This window comes from Phaethon lepturus, unplaced genomic scaffold (genome assembly GCF_000687285.1).
Source record: "Phaethon lepturus isolate BGI_N335 unplaced genomic scaffold, ASM68728v1 scaffold6310, whole genome shotgun sequence".
Taxonomy (NCBI): Eukaryota; Metazoa; Chordata; class Aves; order Phaethontiformes; family Phaethontidae; genus Phaethon; species Phaethon lepturus.
The window spans coordinates 7,995-31,779 of record NW_010511057.1 but is presented as its reverse complement, the minus strand read 5'-3'; the positions used below and the strand labels follow the sequence as shown (position 1 = coordinate 31,779).

General features: G+C 45.5%; 1 protein-coding gene across 1 annotated transcript; it reads left to right on the top strand.

Annotated features, from left to right (window-relative positions):
- Nucleotides 1-4,396: 4,396 nt before the first annotated feature.
- LOC104617295 (insulin receptor-like) lies at nucleotides 4,397-23,742 on the top strand (the record flags this gene model as incomplete). Its single annotated transcript, XM_010282573.1, is given in 20 exon segments — nucleotides 4,397-4,712; nucleotides 6,271-6,416; nucleotides 6,701-6,845; nucleotides 7,092-7,306; nucleotides 9,657-9,783; nucleotides 10,395-10,645; nucleotides 11,046-11,213; nucleotides 11,918-12,119; nucleotides 16,766-16,950; nucleotides 16,953-17,015; nucleotides 17,227-17,369; nucleotides 18,045-18,204; nucleotides 18,568-18,667; nucleotides 18,930-18,997; nucleotides 19,223-19,452; nucleotides 19,774-19,884; nucleotides 19,963-20,122; nucleotides 20,959-21,088; nucleotides 21,287-21,421; nucleotides 23,003-23,742. Coding segments are annotated over 20 exon segments (3,410 nt in total), but the record flags the coding sequence as incomplete, so codon positions are not given.
- Nucleotides 23,743-23,785: the final 43 nt, after the last annotated feature.

Sequence of the window (23,785 nt, the reverse complement as noted above, 5' to 3'; positions counted from 1 at the left end):
CGGGCTACCTCTGCTGACCCACACTCACACAGACGGGGCTCATTGTCACACTGCAGAGAGATCATGTCGATTCATGACAAATCGGTCCCAAAAGCACGTGGGAACATCTGTCCCTGGACACTGTATAATGCAGCATCTTGACGTTCGTACATGCGGTTTAGAACTTCTTCTTCATGAACCGCGTACCTCTTATCATACCCGAACCACCACCCGTTTGTCTACGCAACGCAGCTCACCCAGGACGTTAAACCCATCCAGTGGCAGAGGATCCCGAAGGAACAGCAAAACTTACTCCGAGTGATTTTTTTTTTTTCTTTTTCTGACGATTCTCTGCTATTGTTTTCTTAGCAGAAAGCGAGAAACAAGACCTAACGCAATTTTTTTTATCGTACTTCAGTATCCAGACAAAGTGTGTTTATTAGCTGAACAGCTTAATGCTTAATTGACTTGCCTGTTAAATATGGATCTCCTGGTTACCTGTGTTGGCTCGGGAATATGTTTACAGCATCAGTGTGTTTTGTTTCCACCTGAAGCACAGGGAAGTGGTGAAACGACGGGAGCAATCCAGAGAGGTAGAAATTCCTTTGCACTGACTCTGCTGCCTTTTGTACCCCCCAGCTGGGCCTCAGCAGCATGAAGAAATGTCAGTTTGAATCTATAATCAGAAAGGTTTGTAAAATGCATTGTTTCCTAAGTCTTTGGAGCCACTCTAGCTAGCTGGTTAAATATTTATTCACCCCTGGAACAACAGGTTTGAACCTCTGCGTCGGCTCCATTTCTCCCCCATCTAGGGCAGATTAGTTAAGTGTTGTGCTGTTTGTCATCTTTGGGACAGGGATTTTAAAAGTCCTGTTCTTAAGGATCTGATGAATAGCTTTCGTGGCTGTGATGAACAGCTTTGCTCTGGTGCTGGAGCACTTTTTCCTGCAGCAGTTTTTATGACAGTGTGGTAGCTTCTGCCCCTACCCCAAAATAGCTGTTCCCTTGTTTCTAACTAGGATTTATGAAGTTGCCGTTTGACTTTCTTCTCTTCTGTGAGGTATGTAGAGAGGGAGGCACTGATTGTCTAAAGCCTCAAGTCCCGCAGCGCTGACCGGAGGCCACGGCTGCGGAGTTGCTATGTCCAAGCATACCCTGTGCCTCCTCGGACCATGCCACAGCTCCCAAAAATGCAACCTTATTGCGAAGAGACGAATCTACCTGGGCCGATGACCATTACTGGAGTCTGCAAACCTTGATGACAAAGGGGTAACGAGGTGCACTTGGTCAGCACAAACCTATTCAGTGTTGTCCTGCAGTGAAAGCATAACGTGGCAGAACAAAACAAACAACAAAACAAACAAAAAAAACCCCATCTGACCCACGTGGAGACACATAACCTGGATGCGGTAGTAATAGTTAGAAGAAGTGGGAGTGAAGACATGCTGGAGAGGTTTCTACATGACTTTCAGGTGCTCACTGGAAAAAATTTAATCCTTTCTAGCGTGCATACTTTGATAATGTCAAGATGACATCTGTTCAGGGTCTTGTGCAATGAGGGGTTGCACAAAGTAGCGATTGACAATTTCTGGTCTTGAGTGCTTAATGGAAAGAAAGGCGTTGCCTTGGCCGCTTTGCTTTCTTCAAGCTGTCTTTTAGATATCAAAAGCTTGTAGAATTGGAAAAAGAGACATATCAAGGAGAGTTTAAAAATAGTTCGATTGTATCTTCTAAAAAACCTCTAGAGTTGAGAATTTAAACAGTTTCTGCCCTGTGAATATTTGCAGCTGAGTTCAAAATGTGTAAATAAGCACGGGACTTTGAAGATTAGTTTCCATAAGAAATTAAAAAAAAATATTGTGTGGCATAATGTTAAATAGATGCCGTGTGTCACTGGGTGTTTTGCATGAGGGCCAACTTTTCCAGATTACCTGTCTACTCTGCTGACTACTTGAGAAACAAATGCTGTCTTTTGAATATTTTAAACTTCGTCGTTCTTAAGCGTGAAACCAACCCAGGAGAACACCGTTTCGCAGGAAGCGCCGGTGGTGGACGCTGTGACTTGCGCTACCACCGTTCATCCTCCAGCTTGCGCCAAGCCTTCCTGCGTGGCTTTGCTGTAGCAGTCACCTCCCCGCTGGATACTAACCCCACCTCGGTACTAGCAAGCGTAGACGCCCTTGCAAGACATCGGTGTGTCCATGCTTACTTGCGGAGATGGGTGAGAAATAGCCCAGAGGTCTTTTTCCCCGCATAAACCTCGATATTTTAAACTGGAATTAGTAAGTTTGATGGTGTTTTGGACTAAATTCTAGAATTTTCCGTCTGTGTTTTTCTGTTGCCAACATTTCTAATAAGCTACAGCCATGACATCTGTTGCTAGACAGTGCTCCATCTGTGGCCTGGTAACGAAAGTATAACCAGGCTTTTAAAACGAGCTTCTCATTTTTTCTATTTAGTCTAATACAAGGTATCATCTGAAGCTGCTTCTACTCGGCTGTTGCATTTCAATCAGTTCCTATTAGTGACAGGTTCACAAAATAAGACTTATCGCTAGAGAAGGGCAAAAGGTTGGTCAGCATAAAAGAAACTGAATTTGAAATATACTCCTCTGTTTCTTGTTAATGGATGAATCTTGAGGGATGCACGGAGAAAATGCCTGCAGTGAGTGACTGACATGGAAGCAGCAAGATATTGGAGATTAAATTGACCTTGTCATAGAATTTCGACCTTATCCGTTTCATATTTCCTCAAAGGATTTATCAGGCTGGAATAAAACAGAGGTTGCTCATCTTTACTACCCTGTCTACTGCTGCTTATTCCAAGAATGGCATTAACCTCTTTAATACACTTAATTCTGCAATCCTTTAACGTGGGGCGGAGCGTGGCGGAGGGGGATTTTCTTCCTAACCACAGCTGGGGATTTGATCATCAAAACATTGGTAGCATGCTGTGCTGTACTGTAGATCCTACGTGCTGCTCGTTTAGTTGGATTAATCTAGACCACGTTCCACCGTTGGTCTGCTCACGCACATTGGCCAGAAGTGAAAAATAACATTTTCGTACCTCAACAGCGGTGTGTCTGGGACCTCCCCACATAAAGCCCTTCCTGGTTCAACACTGAATATTGGACAGAAAGCTTGGGAAATGCTGAGGCAGATGGTGTTAATTCAGCGTGAAGGTACTTGGTCTGGCCAGCACAGGTCACAGGAGGACTGACCGGGGTGTCCCTTCACCGAGGGTGCTTGGGCAGGACATCAGAAGCCGTTCAGATGTGCCCTCAGACAAAACTCTCCGGTGAGGAGAAGGTGATGTCTTGATCTGTGTCTTGGCAATTCACAGCTGTAGCCCAAAGGCTGAATGAATGTCACCATGTGGATGAGTCCGGGCCCATGTCCCCCATCCCTCATCTGAAGTTCTTCCTCCTGCTGTTTAAATGGCTGCGTCAAAGCCATGCCTAGCTTTGGTGCTTGCTCTTGTGATTTCAGCGTTGTTACGTATTTCTGACTTGAAATTCTGCGGCGTGTTCTGGATTAAGCAGTTGGATTTAATTGGTTCGGCCTCGTTTGAATCGTTGAGACTGAGTGCGGAGGCGCTGAGCAGCGCAGGGGCAGGACTGGTCTTCCCTTCGGAGCCTCTCTGGGTTTGCCCAGCCTCCCCTCCAGCACCTTGCTCAGCGTTAGTCATGGTGTTTGCTCTGAGCTATGCTGATGCTTGCTTTCTATTTCAAAGCCCAAACCGCTCATTAAAAGTATTGTGCGGCGCTAAGTAATGGGTAATTAGAAAGTAAACCATAAAAACCTCAAGCAATAACACTCGTGGGTGCCCTTCTTCTTGGACGTGCTGGAAGAGTCACCGAAGAGCTTGTGTTGGGTGCCAGGGCAGCAGGCTTCCTCCAGGAGAACCGGTGACAGGCTGATAGATGGGAAGCGAATCCTGATAAAGCAGCAGGACTATGTAAAAGTGCTGTTGGACATGCATTATTTGCAGCATTACTGTGGGAAGCTTAAACCAGGAAACTAAAATCTTCTGCCTGGAACTGGCTATCCCAGGCTGGGAAGCTCTTGCTGCAGGAGTCTCGTTGGTTCTGGGCTTCAGAAATAACGTGGGAGTCACCAAAGCTATCCTGGGAGCTGAGTAGTACTGGGCTGAGGAAAACTCTGTTTTCTTCTTTGAAGACGAGCATTAATGAATTGTGAGGGTGAATGATAGCACACTTCAAAAATATTATTAAAATTTGGAATTGACACTGAAAGGTGGAGATGAGGCAGATGCCTGTGCTTCGTGGATGCCTCTTTGAAAAGAAAGTTGCCAAAGCCAAGCAGGATAAAGCGTGGTCGCTTGTAAGCTTTTCACAGTCACACGTCTTTGGGTTGTCCTGTGATGCTCAGATGCCTTTTATCTTTTCTCTTCACAGTTTGTCCACCTGCCTGCAAGTCCCAAGGCTGCACCTCTGATAGTCAGTGCTGTCACAGCGAATGTCTTGGGGACTGCACGGAGCCAAACAACCCTGAAAAATGTGTGGCTTGCCGCAACTTCTACCTTGAAGGCAAATGCGTGGACACCTGCCCACCCGGTTACTACCGCTTTGAGGGCTGGCGTTGTGTGACTTTCAGCTTCTGCCAGGAACTGCACAACAAATGCAAAAATGCCAGGGAGTCGGGGTGTCACGTTATCCACAATAACGAATGTGTTCACGAATGCCCGTCAGGGTACATCATGAATTCCAGCAAGTAAGTACAAGTGTCTGCATGCGGAGAAGCCATGCTGTAGTTTTTGTACCGTGCTTGTCCCTCGCTCGGACGGAGGGTTTGTGTTCTGTGTAACGACTGAGAAAATTTTGCAGCGTTGGAGTGTCTGTGATAGTTACCTGGTCTACTTTAATATGATTTGCAAACTAATACCTTGCTAATTCAAGCCATTAAAAGCAGACACGTCTGCCTACTCTGTGCCAGTAGTTTATTCTTCCCTTGGCTTCCCTAGTTTCCATTCAAGTTTGGAAACAGTGGGAAAGGGAGATTGAGAGAGAGGACAAGGAAGAGGAGGATCTTTAAGGTGGAAGGGTCTTTCTGTAGTTGAGTGGGATGAAGGAGACGGGCAGTGGACAGGCTTTAGCCGCCCTGCTTCCCTTCCCCTCCAAAACAGACCTCAGACTAGAAAGCCTGGCTATTAAGCAGAATAGGCAGAAGTCACGTCTAATGAAAAGTGCATAGCGTATTTTGAGTGGATCGTTCTCAGAATATCTGTCCCTCGTCCCTGTAATTATTTTCATTGAGCAGGTTCAAGCTGTGCCAGACATAAATGGACAAAGTAACAAACAAATGTAGCATGAATCAAAGCAGGGAACAGCCATTCTGTCTATTCCCAGGGTTTTTCGACAAAGGAATTAAATAATTTATGTTGCCAAGCTGTTTATCACTGAAAACTTTGTTGTTTGTCCCACAATAACATTATATATTGTGATGAGTCAGATTTCGTATGAATATTGGTAGCTTTGTGCTCTCATGTATTTGCTCCTGCCATAATAATTTCAGGGAATTCACTCTAACAGGACTTACGAAATGATTCCATTTCCTGTTTTGCTTTTCAAAAGAATGAACTAGCAGCCCCCAAAGTAGATATGCTGCTTGTGTAACAGCAGCCGTCACCTCTCTCCGATGCTTGTTCCAGCCTGCTGTCAGTAGGACCTCACGACACTACTCCACGCTTTTCCTAGAGCATTTATTTCTCCGAACTAGTTGGGAACGCATTCTTGCGGCAATCATCAGCAATCATCTTGCTGCCGTTTAAGATGTATTTCCCCAGAGCACAAAGCACATGCTTGCTTGCCTTTTTTATAAGCAACTTTATATGTGCAGTCCTTAATCAGAGGATTCCCAGATGGAGGGCCAGCTCTCTGCTCATCAATTACGTGTTTGGTTAACGATCTTGGGATGGAGACTGGGCCTGGGTTTCTTCATCTTGAAACGCCTGGTATGTATAGCGCTGAGCAGCAACGTGGTGGATGGGCTATTCAGAATAGTCAAAATCACTTTGTTCTGGTTCCTGTTACGTAGGAGGGGACAGAGCAATTGGCATTCGAAATGTGGAAATGACAGTTTAAAGAATTGTCGGGAGTTATTTGGAATTCCGAAGAGCCACGTGCCGCGCGCTACAAGTGGATTGCATGACGTATTGTCAGGACGCTGTCGCTTTGAACTGATTAATCTGCTTTTGAGAATGGCTGGGGACGCCCCGGATGACATTCTGCAAAAGCATCGCGTCTACGTGCCCGACTCTCTTGTTTTTCAGCTTGCACTGTACACCCTGCGCAGGGCCTTGTCCGAAGGTTTGCGACTATGGGAAAGAGAAGACGATCGATTCGGTGACGTCGGCACAGGAGCTCCGTGGCTGCACAGTTGTTAATGGAAGCTTGGTTATAAATATCCGTGGAGGAAGTAAGTTCTGCATGAGTAAGGGATGTCAAATGAGTGAATGTGACACCATCCGTGAGCTGGGGCATTTCTCTTTTGCTTTGAGCACTCTGAATCTTGGAGCGATTCAGAAAAGTAACTGCAAAGCAAAGGCTCTTGGGGTGTTCGTTTGGGGTTTTTCGCTACCTGATTTTTGTAAGGTCTTACGAGCTTACGTAAAGCAGTTCTATTTAATATATTTGGGCTCCGGTATCAGTGTTTTTCTCTGTGATATCAGAAAACCAAAACCAATGTTTTCCTCTCCATAGATAACATAGCAGCTGAGCTAGAAGCGAATCTCGGCTTGATAGAAGAAATCTCAGGTTACCTAAAAATTCGCCGGTCTTATGCCTTGGTTTCTCTTTCTTTTTTTCGTAAACTACATCTGATTAGAGGAGAAACACTAGAAGCTGGGTGAGTTCTTTCAAAAGATACTTTATTTTAATGCTTTGACGTGTAAGGAGTGCCAGTGCTATCAGGGTGATTTGTATTGGTGAACAATTCCTACGTTATTTTTAAATATTCCTCTGCCCATGGCTTGTGGCCTGCCAGGGAAGGTAGTTTGCATTCGTTTTCTTTGATGTCTGGATTAGTGCATGAGGAAAAAAAAAGTTCTCAGTGGATCCTTTCCCAATCCACGTTTTCATTCTCTGCTTTCAGGAATTATTCATTTTATGCCTTGGACAACCAGAATCTTCGCCAACTCTGGGACTGGAGTAAACACAACCTCACTATTGCACGAGGCAAACTCTTCTTTCATTATAATCCCAAACTGTGTTTGTCGGAAATCCACAAGATGGAGGAGATCTCTGGGACTAAGGGACGTCAGGAAAGGAATGACATAGCCCTGAAGACAAATGGTGATCAAGCCTCCTGTAAGAAAGTCTCAGAATGCAGGGAGACTTGCATCATTTTCCTTTCCCTCTGCCTTGCTAACCTCATACTCTCTTTCTCTCAGCCTAAGATGTTTTTCCAGGGACTGTGCTTGTCCTTTTGGTAAAGCACCAGACATGTGACTTGCTGCTTGCTTGTGCACTGCAGTGACACTGTCAATATGCCACGAGGAGAAGTACTTACGGGTTCTCCATCTGGCCAGGAGCCTACCTTGCCAACTTTGGTCTTCAGAAGTTTGCTCTTTGTGTGCTCAGCTGTGAGTTTTTCAGGGTTGAGTGTATTGTTGTGTCTTTTTGAAGAGTTCAGCACAACATAACCTCAGTCCAGCCTGGGACTTTGTGTTACTGCTGAGTACCTGATTAATAGTCATAATCTTCTTTTCCCATGTCATGAGGCGACAGTGCGCGCACAGAATAAACATAGTAGAGAAACCGGATTTCCACCCATCTCTGGAGCCGTGTGAGGGAACTGCTATGACAACAGTCAGAGAAATTTTTCCAATAATTTTTGTTATGCTTCTCGGAGGGTTTTTAAGCTAACAGCTTTCTTCACAAACAACGATAAGACGATGCCTGTGTCAGCATGACTAAGGAGCAAACACACAGTGCTGCTTTATGCTCTAACTGAAGTCATGCTACTGAAGATGTAGTTTTGCAGACGCTTATTTTGGCAGCAATACTGCCATAAGCACATCCCTTGGGCACCCCCAACTCTGCTGTTTGTTCCCGTTCTACGCCACACACAATCCCCTTTCCCTGTTTGTGCCAGTAAAACTCTTACAGGGCTGCACGGTGAACCAGGCTGTTGAAGTAATATGGGATAAAAAATAGCAAGCCGTTTCTGCGTTGTTGTTGTTGGGTTGTGTCATCTCTCTGCTCTGATTTATCATCTAGCCCCACGAGGTTTTACGTGCACACAGGAGCAGGAGCACACGCAGGTTGACATGTTAGACGCTTAAGCAGTTATTGCCACCAAAACCCCCAGAGTTAATTAAACTATGATTTCAGTTCCTTACATTTCAGTTCCTTGCTCTTTTCACAGCTTGCAGTGCAGCTTAGATCATCCTGTGGCTGCCCTGTTGCTCTCTATTTGGTGAAGCACTGCTTAAACAACCCCTTCCCCAATTCTGCCCTTGTTACGCTGAGGTAGCCATTTGTGAACAGACTTAAAAGGTGAAGATCCTTCAGCGGAATGAGTTTCCTGAACTGGTTTGCTACATATCAACACATGCAGCCATGCCAGCACAGTGGGGAGAAGGGAACGCAATGACTGCCTACCTAAAAACTGGCAGTACCGGTAAAAAAAACCTACGTAGAGGCCGTGCCCTCAGGGATATCACAGCTCCAGCCTGGGCAGGGTGAAGGAGGTGCGAAGAATTAGCTGCCTGTAAAGGTCATCTCCTCCCGTGAGACGCTAGCAAGCTCTTCCCACATTTGGGGGTGAGACTGGATTTGGGGTTCAGACCCAGCTCTGTCGTGTGGGTCTGGCTGGTGGTTTTGTTTAAAGGCAGCTGGAGGAGACAGTTGCATTTCTCTTTGCCAGCTTTAACTCTGTTCTGCTGAGCTGTTCTCTGTGCCGTCCCCCCACCTCAAACCACAGGTTGCCAGCGTGTTTGGCTTTTTATTTGTTTTTGCATTTCAGGACCAGTTTTCACATTGGCAGCATCCTGTTTACTGAAAAAAAAATAAATAAAAAAGGAAGAAAAAAAAAAAAAACCCAAAACCTTGTTTGTTCTGGATGTGGTGCCAGTGAAATGAATGTTCTTCTTCCCTTGTGCAGCTACTGCCGGAATGGCGAATCCAGTCAGAGCTACAGAGTTTGTCCTTCTTGGGCTGCTTGGACATACCATATCGTAAAGTGTCCCTTGAGCCTCGAAACTCCACCCTCCTGCAACTGTTTGTTGTCCTTCCCTCCTGTTTGCAAAGGGACCGTGCTACTCCCGGGCAAGGCTGGGAATTCACGCACTTGGAAGGCAGAGGCTACAAAAACTGTGCGAACTGTATTACTGGGTTCAGCTGTGTAGATGATAATGAATTTTAAAATACATTGCCTTTAGATTTCCCGCTTATTACGATTTAGTTCAACTCTTCTATGGGGTCATTTTCATAAAATCATAGAAAAACTTAAGCTGGCAGGAACCTTAGGAGGTCACCTATTCCAAGCCCTGGCTTAAGGCAGGAATAATGTCAAAGTGAGACTAATGAACAGCTCTTCTCAATGCCGACGTTCTCATATTTATCTGTGGAGAAAATGAACTTCTAAAATAATTAAAAATAGAAACCGTTATTTTTTAACATTAACAAAATTGTTGTCATTTGTCTTTTGCTACAGGTGAAAATGAATTGCTGAAGTTTTCTTCCATTAGAACTTCTCATGACAAGATCCTGTTGAAGTGGGAGCCGTACTGGCCTCCTGATTTCCGTGATCTCCTGGGATTTATGCTTTTTTACAAGGAAGCGTAAGTGATCCACTATTAGGTTACAAAATAATAGCTGTGCTGGGCTTCCACAAATGGCAGTTGGCATTGAAGAGTAGATATTAAACCTGCTGTGGGCATAGCTATTTAGTCTCTGTGATTGTCTGGCTCCTACACTTAAATTTCCGATGCTACCCTTATATAAAAGTGTTCATTAAAAGCCCTGACTTACTGAGTTGTGTACAGTCAAAATTCCTCATTTAAGAACGATCCAAACGTTAGTTGTTCACCGACCATGGAGTTTTATCAATTCCCCACTATCTCCATGGGATGTTGAGGTTTTCATTCCCTTTGAGGTAGGAAACATTCTTTTAGAATCAAGGTTACTGAGCTGATTTTCAGAAAGCTGAAAATAATTAGCCTGGGTTTAGTTGTTGGCGTCATCTGTGGAACAGTACTTGGTCTGTGATGCTGTTAGGAGACTGGGTGGCAAAGCTCCCCATGCTTCATTTTCAGAATACGTACAAAGAGACAGTTACGCTTTCTCCAAAGGGTAAAAGATTGTAACTTTCAGTGATGTCTTTAGAAGTGTTGTTTTTAAAAGCTTGAATTAGGATTCTGTTAATTTGAGGTGTTTCTCTTTTTTTCTAAAGTCCATATCAAAATGTGACGGAGTTTGATGGCCAAGACGCTTGTGGGTCAAATAGCTGGACAGTTGTGGATGTTGACCCACCCCCACGGTCGAATGAGCCCAAAGCCCAGGCGCAGCCAGGTTGGCTTCTGCGGGGCTTGAAGCCATGGACACAGTATGCTGTGTTTGTTAAAACTCTGGTCACCTTCTCAGATGAACGAAGAACATACGGTGCAAAGAGTGAAATCATTTACGTCCAGACCAACGCTACTGGTCAGTATCATTAAATTAATGTTGCCTTGCAAGTGAAAAAGAAAAATAGACCTACATAGTCTTCTGCCTGTTTAGTCATGACAGTCCCAGAGCCACAAAAACGTTCCACTGCCAATGCTGCTCTACTTCGGTAGTAAGATATTCCTGGACAAATGGAAGGATGTGTGCTTCCCCACATAGGGAGATGGAGCTTTCCTCCATCAGGCTCGTGTGGCCACGTGTAAAAGCTTGCGTGCCCGCTGGTGTATCCTGCTGCGGGGTTGTTGGGTCTCAGTGAGCCGACTATGGAGAGCACTGTTTATTCCCATGGAAATGGAAACTTGCCTGTGTTTGTCCTTTGTTCTGTCAAGCTCTCGCAGAGCGGTGGAAGTGACCTCTGTCTCTTTTCCCACCCACGCAGTTCCGTCAGTCCCATTAGATCCGATATCTGTTTCCAACTCTTCATCCCAAATCATTCTGAAGTGGAAGCCACCCTCGGAGCCCAATGGAAACATCACGCACTACCTGGTGTTCTGGCAGCAGCAGCCAGAAGATAGTGAGCTTTATGAACTTGATTACTGCTTAAAAGGTGAGTGTGTGTTTCTCTGTGTGCTTTTCAAGCTTTCTCAGAATTGTCTGGAGATATTTTACACTCTTTGGGGGTGCTCTGGATGCCTGATCTTGCTGTTTGTAAGGCTGTTGTTCAAGAAACAGGCTGAGATGCAGCTGTGTTCTCCCACTGTTCAGTTCATTATACGTTAGGTGCTATTGCCAAGTTATGTGCGAAAGCTTTCCAAAACCACTTTTTTTACAAAGTAATCAGATATTTTTTCCTTTGGGAATCTCCCTTCTGCACTTGTTCCTTTTCAGCTGAGTAGTAAGTTAAATAACACCTATGGAGATAGTAAAGGAAAAAATGTCAGTGCTTCTGGAGATCAGTGGCCAAGTTGATTTTTGAAGGCATCCTATGCCTGTTCTGGAATTTTTTGAGAACACAGTTTCACTGAGGACTCTCAAAATCTCACCTGCTGCCCTGTGTTACCTAAATTGAGATGAACTGGGGTAGAACGATGTTCGACTACAGCGGCGTCTGAGCTCCGTTTCAAAGATAGCACGGTTTTGAATCAAAGGCTTGTCATAAAAGAGAGAAAGCTGCTTGGCTTTTTTTTGGAAAGCTTAGGATGCCCAGATGTGTTACGAATCTTGTGTACACTAGTTCTGGATCTTTGTAGGACCAAACAACTGCTTCTGTCATGTCAAGCATGAGTGATATTGAAATTGTTCTGTCCATAGGATTAAAACTGCCCTCAAGGACGTGGTCTCCTCCTTTTGAATCTGAAGACACTCAGAAGTATAATCAAAGTGAAAATGAGGATGTTAGTGGAGAATGTTGTTCCTGTCCTAAAACAGACTCTCAAATACAAAAGGAGCTGGAAGAGTCTGCTTTCCGCAAGACGTTCGAGAACTATCTTCACAATGAGGTTTTTGTCCCCAGGTACGAATATCAAACCAATATTGCCCAGGTGCTCTGGGGTAGGGAAACGTAACGGATTACTAAAAAAAGTGTTGGACTGGACGTGGCCATGTTGCCAGTCTCTGGGCTTCCACGAGGCCGTCTAGTCCAGCTGAATATGCGTGTTGGAGACCGGTGAGAGCTGAGCACCTACAACTGATGTTATTACAGACTTGAAAGATCCTGCTTTTATTTCCTGTCTCTGAATTCTCCTCAGCTTGAGAATAAATTGAGAATCCTTAACAAATAGCTAAATGCCTGCAGCTCATTTAAACTTGTATCATGCCAAAAATAGCTATTTTTTTCTGTCCTAAAATTTTGTGGTCTAGCTTTTCATCCAGTTGAAAAGAAAGGAAAAGAAGGAGGGAAGTTTACCATGCCACAGCCTTGTCCTTTAGCATGGTATTTGCGGTCTTCCTTGCACTTAGTCTGGGAAATACCTCCAATACCATGAGGAATGCAACTGCTGTGGGTGGTAAATATCCTGTTTTGAATGGCACACACAGTGTCACATTAAGTGGTGTTGAATGTCTTCACACTTCATATGCAACTTACAGAGGAAGCACTGGGAATCAGGTTGGAGTCTGTAATGATTTACCCTCTTCACTGTCACGCATTTTGTGCTCTAAATTTATTCTCTGCTTACTGCCCTTAGCTAACAAACATTTATTTGCAGCTGCTTGACAAAGGATACGTTACTGCACCGGACTTTTTTTATTATTGAGTACATTACTAGACAGTGTCTTCTCTGTGAGCCTGGTTTGATGCCTGCAGTTGTCACATGGAAGCTTGTGCAGAGTCACTCCTTTGGCTGATTCTTTGCTGCTGGTGCTGATCAGAAGGACAAGTCTCAGTGTGCAAAGTGATACCAGGACACAACGTATTCAAAAGCAGAGGAGAACCAAGCCATATACAAAAGCCAAGCTCCTCTTGATGTAGGCAGACAATTCTGACAATCTGATTTCTTTTTTTCTTTTTTTTCCAACTTTATTGTGCAGCCAGCCCAGGATGCTTCTCAGGCCAGTTTCTGGGGTATGTATTTTAGGAAGAAACCAATCACCAGGATGTGCCACCTTGTCAGCCTGCTAAGGAAGAAATCTCCACTTCCCTAGGCTAACTAGTCCTTTTGATACAAGCCCCTTTTGCTGTTACAAGTCAGCAGTAAAGATACCTTCCTGCGGACGTGCATCCCACTTGTCTTTTCTGACAGGCTCCAGGCTGTTGCAACGTAAATTAGAATTAGTTTTCCTGTGAGTACTGTGCCTGCTCATAGGACAGCCTGTCTAGAGCCTGGTAACTGAACACGAAGTGTGGTGGTTTTTTTTTTTTTTTACTGACCTCTCTCCAGGCACTGTGTGGACTCCCCTTGAGGTAAGGAGCCTTCTGCCAGTCACGGGGAGGAATCTCACAGATGAGGCCGGCAGGGAATATGAGATGGCAGAAGACAGAGCGGTTGAGAAGTTATTCCCCCTACGTCTTGCCTCCTTGTTTTCTGTGTGCCGTTTTTCTCCTCCTGTCCTCTTCCCAGCTATCTGATCCCTGCGCAGCATGACCCCAGTCGGTACGAGGCTCTGCCGCAGATCTGCCAGCTCTGCCTTAGCCCAGGTCTGATCTCTCCCGACTTGCCGAGAACCCCTCTGCAGATCACAGAAGCTGTTCCTTCCCCACATGCACGGTTGATTAGCTACTCGAGAAGATGCTGTCGCAAGTCTCGTGGGTTAATTTGCTCTGGCACTGGCAAGGCAAAGTAGAAGTTTAAGTGCTTCTTGCCATACCCACCTTCCCGGTCAGAGCTGGCAGGTATCTTTATGCCGCGTGCTTTGTAACCTCCCTTTGTAGCTGAACAAAGTGGCCATCAGAAGCTGATGCTTTGTTTCTTCTTTCCTGTGTTACTTGCTCTTACACTGGAAAGAGTTTTGCACAGATCGGAGCGAACGGGGGATTGCATGCTGGAACAGGTTGCCCGAGGAGGTTGTGGAGTCTCCGTCCTTGGAGATGCTCAGAACCTGACCGGCCGTGGTCCTGAGCAACCCGCTCTAGCTGCCCCTGCTTTGAGCGGAGGGGTGCGTTAGGCAATCTCCAGAGGTGCCTTCCAACCTCAGCCACTCCGTGACTCTGTGGAAAGCAGGGAAGGATTTCAAAAGTAATTAAAAGTCCTGAGAGGCAGAGGGGAACTAAACGGCTGCTATTCAGGATGTAATTTCATGCATACCCTCCACCATCACTACTGCAGGAAAAGCAGTCTCACTCTTCTCTGTCTCCATCCTCTCTTTCTGTCACACACACTTGTGCCATTGCAAACATTAGTGGGTTACAGAGTGAACAAGATCGGGCAAATAACTCCCATTAAAAGTAACTTTTTTTTCCTGGGTTCCCCAGTTCAATCCAATTAATTGTACAGACAAATATATTGATGTTTTTGCCAGCACAAGGGGGAAGACAGGCCAGTTGTTCCGGGCTAGTTTCAGGTGTGGGGGAAAAACTTGGCTTAAGCTAGCTAAGGCATTTTTAAAATCCCCCAGCACAGGCCATATTGCATGTGCTGAGTTGTTGCTTCCATCCTTCTGTGAACCCCACACACGCTGATTGTCTCTGACAGCAGGAGAAGGAACCTGACTCTGAGTATTTCACAGGCAAGGGAGCTACTTCCCTGTGAAACAGGAGAAATGGCCGTAACGAAAATTGCACTGGAACAACTATGGGAAGACATCAGATGCTTGAAAATACAAAGAATTTGGCAAGAAAATTGCTGCAAATCTAGGATAATAAATATGGGAAGATTGGGGTTTACGGCTTCAAAAGTTTTTCTTGCTTTCTGTTACTTGAGAAGGGAGAAGTTATTCTTGCGTTTTACTCCGTGTTGCATCAGTGGTCAAATTACTGTTTTACTTGCGAAAAACAAAATTCTCCTAAACACGAGGAAGAGCTGAATCCACACTTTGTAAACAGTGGCGTGGAGCTTTGCTTTCAAGTCCAAACAAGGTTCTGGTTGACCGTCAAGAATCCTTCCAAAGGCGGGAGGTGGCATGACCCAGACCTGGGTCTCTGAACTGTGCCCCATTGTCAGGGGACACTGTTCAGAACAATGCACAAGATGAGATAACAGCAGCTCCAAAATGAGTTAATTAGTAATTAGAGAAGGAGAAAGCTAAGAACTGGAATGTGCTCTGCTGACCCTGCCATGTGGCACCTCGTTTTTTCATCAGGTGGATGAATACGCTTACGTAGCGGTGTACAACCCGACGTTTAGTTTGAGGAAACTTTTAGTACCTGTTTTCCAGCTGGTAGCATTTGCCGTTGGAGGAGAAATAACACCAGGGAATGGAGCTGGGGGTTGCAGACAAAGACCTGATCTGCACAATCCCCCGTTGTAGCTGTACTTGGCCCATCAATCATTTGCCTGGTAGTCAGAGGGTGGCAGTGGAAAGTTCGGCTCAGCAGCAACGATTTGCTTCAACAGCTTGTTACAATTTTAGAGACTGGAGATGCCTCAAGTGTGGGTTCAGTTCAGGTCGCTCTTTGTACCCTTTAATAGCTGCACACACATGCACACACAAAAAAAGATCATCATCCCCTTAAAATACACGGTCCGGTTTTCGGATGGCATTGATTCCTTTTGTGTAACTAAATCCTATTACGGATTCACCATGTTGGTTAGTTCCCAACCTGGGATTCCTCATGGCAAACGTGTGGCAGGGCATAAAGTGTTAGAACAAGGAGGTTTGTTTTGGTTTTTTTTTTTTTTCACCCAAGAAAATTAAATTTGTGAATGGTTCTTAACTCTGTTGAATTTGTTCTGTTTATTTGGTGACAAAATCTGACATTAAGATTGGCTAGTAGCACCCACTGGCAAACGGGACTTGACAGGATCATGCTGCCAGTTCTGCTTTTACAACTGCAAAAAATTGATTTTCGGACTGAAGTGCAAGAATTTGAGAGGCAATATTTGGTTAACAAAACCGCACAACTCGCACGCGATCTGAATCTGTGAGTTTTAAATGCGTCTGTCGAAAACCACATAATAGATTTGGGCTCCCAGGAAAAGGTTAAAATTCTCTCTTATCTATCTAGATTCAGCCCCAGGGTTCAGCGCGGCAGATGTGTTCCGATGAGCTGTGAAACTGGTCTTACGGTTTATAAACGCAAGTTTATGACACTTGGAATACGTGGAGCATCTGAGGTCATCAGAGTTGGGGGCTGTGGGATGACCTCATTTGCTAGAAGGTGTAGGAGATGAACTCCCAAGCATTGCAACACTGTACAAGGCATCCATGAGGCAACCTAGTAAAGTTGTATTCAGCTGAGAGGATCTAGAAGAACTTGAATTCTCAAGCAAATACTTTAGACTGGGATTTTTTTTTTCCCCTCCCTGTATGAAGCTGTGCAGGGAAAGAATCTCAGGGATACGTAATTTTAAATAGCCATGTGCGTTACAGGGGCCGAGACGGATTGCTTGGTTAAAAAAAAGAAGAAAAAAGTCCTGACTTTCTTTGTTGCGTTGCAAATATGAGGCTTGAATTTGAGTTTTCAGTGGCACTCTGAGCCCTCCCGTTTTAACTCCTCCTTTTCAGATGAACGTGTTTGCACTGAGCATAACAAATAACATGATAACCTGTGTTATTTCATAGGCCCTCAAGAAAACGAAGAGACCTTGGCTCGGTGGCAAACGCCACTGTGGTGATACCCACCGTCGCCTCCTCTCCAAACAACTCTGCAGCAGCAGCTGAGAACGCAGAAGAACAGAAACCTTTCGAAAAAGTGAAGTCTAAGGAGTCTTTGGTTATCTCAGGCCTGCGGCATTTCACCGGGTATCGTACGACGCTCAGGAGTCGCGATGCAGCGTTGCGGCTTACGTCAGTGCCCGGACCATGCCAGAAGGTAATTATCTTCCTGAGCTTTGCTTTGGGTTGATGGCTGTTTGCAAAATACTGCTTTTCCTACGGGAGCCAGCTGCAATACAGAAACATCGTGTAGGACTGGTGCTCTCTTTATGTCCTGAGAAGAAAGGATGATAGGTGAAGTATTGGCAGTTTTGAATTTTGCAAACGACGTGAAATAAAACTGTAATTAATCCTGACGTTGGTTCTAGCTAAGGCTGATGACATCGTCGGTCCAGTTACCCATGAACTGGTCGAAAAAAATACCGTGCATTTGAAGTGGCAGGAACCAAAGGAGCCAAATGGTCTTATTGTGCTGTACGAAGTGAATTATGGACGTCTCGGGGAGACAGAGGTGAGAATTGCCGCTTGTCCCTTAACGCAGCACGTTTGGAGGAGTAGCTCCGCCTGGGAGCCCAGGACAGTTTAGTCTTTGCTAGTCCCCGTGCATATGGTGGTGTGTCCTGTTGGCTTCCTTCTGCGTGAACCGGTGCGACGTAAAACTTCACTAGTGAACTTGTATGCTCTGGAATTCTCTCTGTGGCGACACGGAGAAATAAAAATCTGCCTCCGTGCTGCCTGTTTGCCAAATAAGCCTATCTAATTTGCCAGCGTCCTGCATGGAGTCTTTTTGTAGGAATTTTATTTCACAGGAGGACAGAAAACGTACATCTAAATTTCAGTTGCTTGGAGAAATTAAGAAAGCGGTGGGCAGCCGGGGGGTGCGGGCAGCCCTGCTGCCCGTGCAGAATGCCAGCGCCGCGTGGGTCGGAGGGCTTGCCAGCCCGGGTCAGGTTTCAGGGCTGAGGTCTAGTGCAGCAAACAGCATATGCTCTCTGTAATCTGACCTACCAAACTGTAAAATGCAAATCCAGGACAAACCGCTATATTGGAAAAGAGCTGAGCATCTGAAAGCCCTATTTGTGTACGTTTGCCAGACGCGGAGGTAGAAATCCTAGCGTGCTGTTACAGAGCTCTGGGTTGCCGCAGAGGTGGTGTAACGCAGCCTTCCTCTTCCCTCCTCGCGCAGGAAGCACACTACTGCGTTTCCCGTAAGCATTTTGCCAGCGAGCAGGGCTGTAAACTCCGTGGACTGCAGCCTGGAAACTACAGTGTCCGTATACGAGCTACATCACTGGCTGGAAATGGCTCGTGGACAGAACCTACCTATTTTTATGTGGCCGATTATTGTGAGTTCGTCGTTTTTTTTTTTTCCCCACACACACACCGTTTAATTCCTGATAGAAACACGGGTGATTTTCGGAAGATGGGGGTTTAGCAAGCGGTGCACAGGACACTGTTGGGGGCTCATAAAATGTTTACCGGTACATCTACTTTCAAGAAACTGAAATTGCCTGGAAGTATGTGACTTGTCTTCCTGTAGCTGTTGAACAGCAGTTTCAGTTCGCATTCTGAGCAGCCCCACGTTCTGGATCTGAAAGAGCCTCTCGTTTCATGTTTGTCCCAGTTTATTCAAAGGGGAGATTTTACTGAGGAAAAGACTTGGATTTTTGGACCTGTATAATATCTCCGGCTCTCTCTTTCTCTCTTAGTGAATGCTCAGCCTAATATCGCTGTTATAATTGTTCCGATTATTTTTGCCATAATAATTGCTGGAATTATTGGAGCTGCTTACGTGCTTGTGAAAAAGAGGTGAGTGCAATTTTATGTTGTTTCCACCAGAACAAGCAAAACTTATATCCAAAGATTTTGTTTGCTTATTGGAAGTAACTCTGTGTTTATTTTCTAATTTAGATAATGATTGCAACGTTAATTTAGTTTAGGAAATATTTTGTGCCTTTGGAAACTGGGACAGTTTGTATTTGCTGCATGCTTTGGGAATTAATCAAACTGCTTTCAGTTCTAATGTGTCAAAGGCTGCAAATGTGCTGAAGAATTTGTGTTTCTCTTCCAGACAAACCGAAGGACCAACTGGACCCCTCTACGCATCCTCTAACCCTGAATATCTCAGCGCCAGCGATGGTGAGAGCAACGAGGGCTTTCTTCACAGTGCCTTATTTCTCGTGTGGTCATTCAGGCAGCGCAGCAGTGTGGCATTGGCATTGTGTTTATGGAGCTTTTCTAGTGTTATGGTTTTTTTTTAATTTACACTCATAGTATCCTGTGGCAGTGCTACACGAGGCTGCTACAGAAACGTCTTTCAAAAGATACTTGCTCAATTCGGAAACGTTTCTCTCTGCCCAACAGTCTACGTCCCCGACGAATGGGAGGTTCCACGAGACAAGATCACTCTCCTCCGAGAGCTGGGACAGGGCTCCTTCGGCATGGTGTACGAAGGAATCGCCAAGGACATAGTGAAGGGAGAGCCGGAGACTCGCGTAGCTGTGAAAACTGTTAACGAATCGGCCAGCCTCCGCGAGCGCATCGAGTTTCTAAACGAAGCTTCCGTGATGAAAGGGTTCAGCTGCCATCATGTGGTAAGCATCGCTGGGTGCCCTGGACGATTAGCAAGTCCCATCACATAACTAATAGCTCTTTAGTGCTTTCAGAGCTTGACGTTCAGCTTACAAAAGCAGGCCTTCGGCAAAGGTACTTGATCAAAACGAGCTGGGATCTTTCCATGTCCTATTTTATAAAACGCATCTTTCGGGGCTTCTCGGCGTGGCAGGGCTTTGTGGTGCTGCTCTGAGCTCTTGTTCGCAGGGTGCTGGCTTTGCTGTATCCGCCTGTTTTCATAGCTGGGCTCTGCCCAGTGTGCTTGGACACAGCCTTGAGGGAATTTCTCACTTATTTTCCAGGTTCGCCTCCTCGGGGTGGTCTCAAAAGGGCAACCCACGCTGGTGGTCATGGAGTTAATGGCACACGGAGATTTGAAAAGTTACCTTCGCTCTTTGAGACCTGATGCTGAGGTAAAGACAGGAGAGAGGGAGTCTGTTGTGCAACAGACTAACTTGATTTGATTTTTAATACTTCTTTACTTATTGTAGAACAACCCCGGTCGACCGCCACCAACACTGAGAGAAATGATCCAAATGGCTGCAGAGATCGCCGATGGCATGGCCTATCTGAATGCCAAAAAATTTGTTCACAGAGATCTTGCAGCTCGTAACTGTATGGTTGCAGAAGACTTCACTGTAAAAATCGGAGGTATGTAGCGTGCGATCAGAAGATAATTCTGTGCGTCGTATTTGTGGTAAAGGCAAATATGTGAAGCCCAAGGCCAAGGCGGCAAACACAGGTGATTTTCACTGGCTCCCTTTGGAAATGCAGCAAACTTTCCTCTCTTTCTTCCCTGTGAAAGAATTGTGTGGACTTCAGTAAGAAAATAATCTCCCTTAGAGCCAGAGCAGCTTTTCACCTTCTCTATTCTCAAATCTTTATCCAAAAAGTTTATTGCCTTTCCAGCCTGAGCTGCCTAGGGTTAGCTCGCTGTTCTTTGCTTTCCTGAGAATTATGACAAAGAAGGTGTTGGGTACAACAAACAGTGTTGATAATCCTATCATTAGGTCGGGTGCCTTTTAAAAGTCATTTGTCTTCCACAAGAACCAGTTTTTAACCCAAACCCTTTCAGAAATAAGTAAATATAACATTTAAAAATAAACCAGAACTCCACAGTGTGGTAGTTTTTTTCAGACCTCTTTGGACTTAAAGCCAAGGCAGTGGGATCTCAGGGCAAAGAGAGCTCTGTTTTACTTAAAGAGGAGGAATAAAAATAATGTTTAGAGTAGAAGCTGTCATGAAAAATTTTAACTCTGGAGTCTCTATCACAGCTCTGTAGAAAAAAAAAATACAGGGAAAAGGAAAATGTTTTGGATGTTGATCACAAAGTGCCAAATGACTGCAGGGTGGGCCACGGGAGGAGGCTTACTGGGTGTGTGAAAATAGCCTGGCGTCACGGAAAGGAAACATTCACCTGGAGATGTTGCACAGTAAAAGTAGCCTGGAAGGAGAGACATTTAACACATCCCAATTGCTTTTCTCAGATTTTGGCATGACCAGAGATATCTATGAGACAGATTATTACCGTAAAGGAGGCAAAGGTCTGCTGCCTGTGCGGTGGATGGCACCCGAATCGTTAAAGGATGGTGTTTTCACTGCTTATTCCGACGTGTGGTAAGTTGTACTCTGCAATCCCAGGTGGATTCTAGCTCAAGTTTTAACACACACGATTTAAACTGTGAGTTGCCGACTTCCTCAGAGTACAGACAAAACAAAAACACTGTTTTGAAACCCTCTTCTTAAAAAATAAGATTATCACTTGTAAATGTCCAGGATGCTCTATTCTCACCAGGGGTCTTCTCTCTTTCGTAGGTCATTTGGTGTTGTCCTCTGGGAAATAAGCAGTTTAGCGGAGCAGCCGTACCAGGGACTCTCCAACGAACAGGTGCTAAAGTTTGTAATGGATGGAGGATACCTGGATCAGCCGGACAACTGCCCGGAGAGGCTGTAAGTAGTAAAGAAGGGGACAGTCGACCAAGCTGCACTCTTAGCTAAAGTGTGGCCAACAAAGGTGACCCCACGTGTGGCACCTCCCTGTTGGGGAGGGACAACACAGACTTTCGTGAGTCACCTCTCACAGAAATTCAACTGATGCATTCGTAGTGATCCAGGAATCAAAAACCTGAGCCAGCCTATTTCACTAGAAGGGAAATTAAACCAACTTGGACCTTACATTGTGAGTACAGAGTCAAGAGGAGGAAGAACAAAGCACAAGAAAAGCTTTAAAATGCAAACAAGCACTGTCTCGGTTGCCCCAAACAAAATGTTTTTCCTCCACTCCAGACCAGTGGATGGCAGTTGGCTTATGTCACGTGGCAAAGCCCGGCCACCGTCCGCATCCACGTGGCTACGGAGGCTGCAGAGCAGCTCGTTAATCCAAGGTCTGATGAGGTTTTCTGTAATTCATCTCTATACTGCGTAAATAGTCTTGAGAATTACAGCAGATTTTTACCGCTGATTTTCAGAAATCCAATTTATGGCTAATGAGGAGGGAGAGGCAGGAGAACACGCTGCTCGGCCAAGAGCTGCTTTTCATGTCCGCGGCCTTTTCATTTCTGTTGCAAATTCATTGCCCCCCTTAAAGTACAAGGCTAGGCTGCCTGCAAGGTTAGGGAGAAGAGAGGGCACTGTGAAAAACACCTCGCGGAGATGACGAACTGGAGGCAGACGTTCTCCTGCGCCGGGGTTAAGGGTTACTGGCCGCAGCCGCTGGTGACGTTTACTGTCTGGAGGTTGCTGCGTCCCCAGGTCTGCAGCACGGCTGCCTACCCAGACGCTCCCTAAGCTGCTTCTCCGAGTAATTAAAAAAAATCCCGTTACTAAGTGTTTAACTTGAGCTAGGGCGTTTTGACAGAAGGGTGTAAGGGGCCACTGCCGAAGCAGCGTACAGCAGTGAGGGGCAGCCCTCTTACCCCAGACCGCTTCTGGCCGAAGCAGCACTTCCAGAGTCAAAAAATAAACAGGTTTTGTCAGTATCCTTATGGAAAAAGCCTGCTGTCCTGGACATTTGTGTCTCGTGGCCAGTTACAAACTCCAGTTTGAAACCTTATTTGTACTTGGAAGTTCTTTCTCTGTGGTGTCTGATAACGTATGACCTCTTGCCACAGCCTTTCTTTGGGGGGGGTGTTTACAGCCTCCTATTTTCCTTGAAGTTTTAGGAGCTTTGTTATCTTTCAGGCTGTGAGTTAAAATTAAAATTGAATGAATTAAATAATTGTGACCCGGCTATAAGAGTGTGTACGCACACACAGAGTACGTGAACGGCAGCCCTGTTTCCTTCGGAAGCAGAGTTAAGAACAATTGAAGGAATTGGAAGGAATTTTTGATCTAGACAGAAATAGAGAAGAAGGAGTGTCAGGATCTACAGGCCAATATGGAGACTGGAAAGAGAACAAACAACTCGGTCGGAGCGTCAGAGGGGTGGCGTGGGTGGGGGTGGTCTGACATGGGTATGGTCTCGGCCTGTGCCAGCCCTGCCTACGTGAAACCGTTTCTTCCTACCGCTGACTCTGGTTTGCCCTGATCTAGGCACAACCTGATGCAGATGTGTTGGCAGTACAACCCTAAAATGCGCCCCACCTTCATCGAGATCATCGAGATGCTGAAGGAGGACTTGCACCCCAGCTTCCACGAGGTCTCGTTCTTCTACAGCGAGGAGAACAAACCTCTGGAAACGGAGGAGTACGAGATGGACTTTGAGAACATGGAGAGCATTCCCCTCGATCCTTCGTCGTACTCGCAGAGGGACAAAGTCCTGGGGCGGGACAATGGACCCTCCATGGCCCTCAAGGGGAACTATGAAGAGCACATACCTTACACTCACATGAACGGTGGCAAGAAAAACGGGCGGATTCTCTCCATGCCCAGGTCAAGTCCTTCCTAACGCTTCCTGTTTGGCCCAAGAGTTGTGTCTGCTTTTTTCCCCTCCACAAATCTCAGGACTCTTGTTATTGCTGCCACAGTGTATGACACACATCTACAAACTCTGCAGATTTTTAATCATCTTATGATTAATACTTTTTTTTTTTTTTTGCCAAGTTGACTGGTTGTCAGTGGACTTATCTGTGAAGATAAATGGAAGAGGTTTCCATGGCTGCTGTCCCTTCTGTAACCATGGTTTCAAAACAGGAAGCGACTGTGTAAGTTAAACTGAAGGAGAAGCATCCACGTTTGCCAACAAAAGACGTGAAGTTTGCCGGTATCTGAGCTACAGCGTTAACGGTGCGGAACAAAACTTCTGCAGGACAAAAGCATTTCCAGTAGAATTCCAGGCTTTCAGGCATACTCTTCCCTACAGCTGAAGGATTCAAC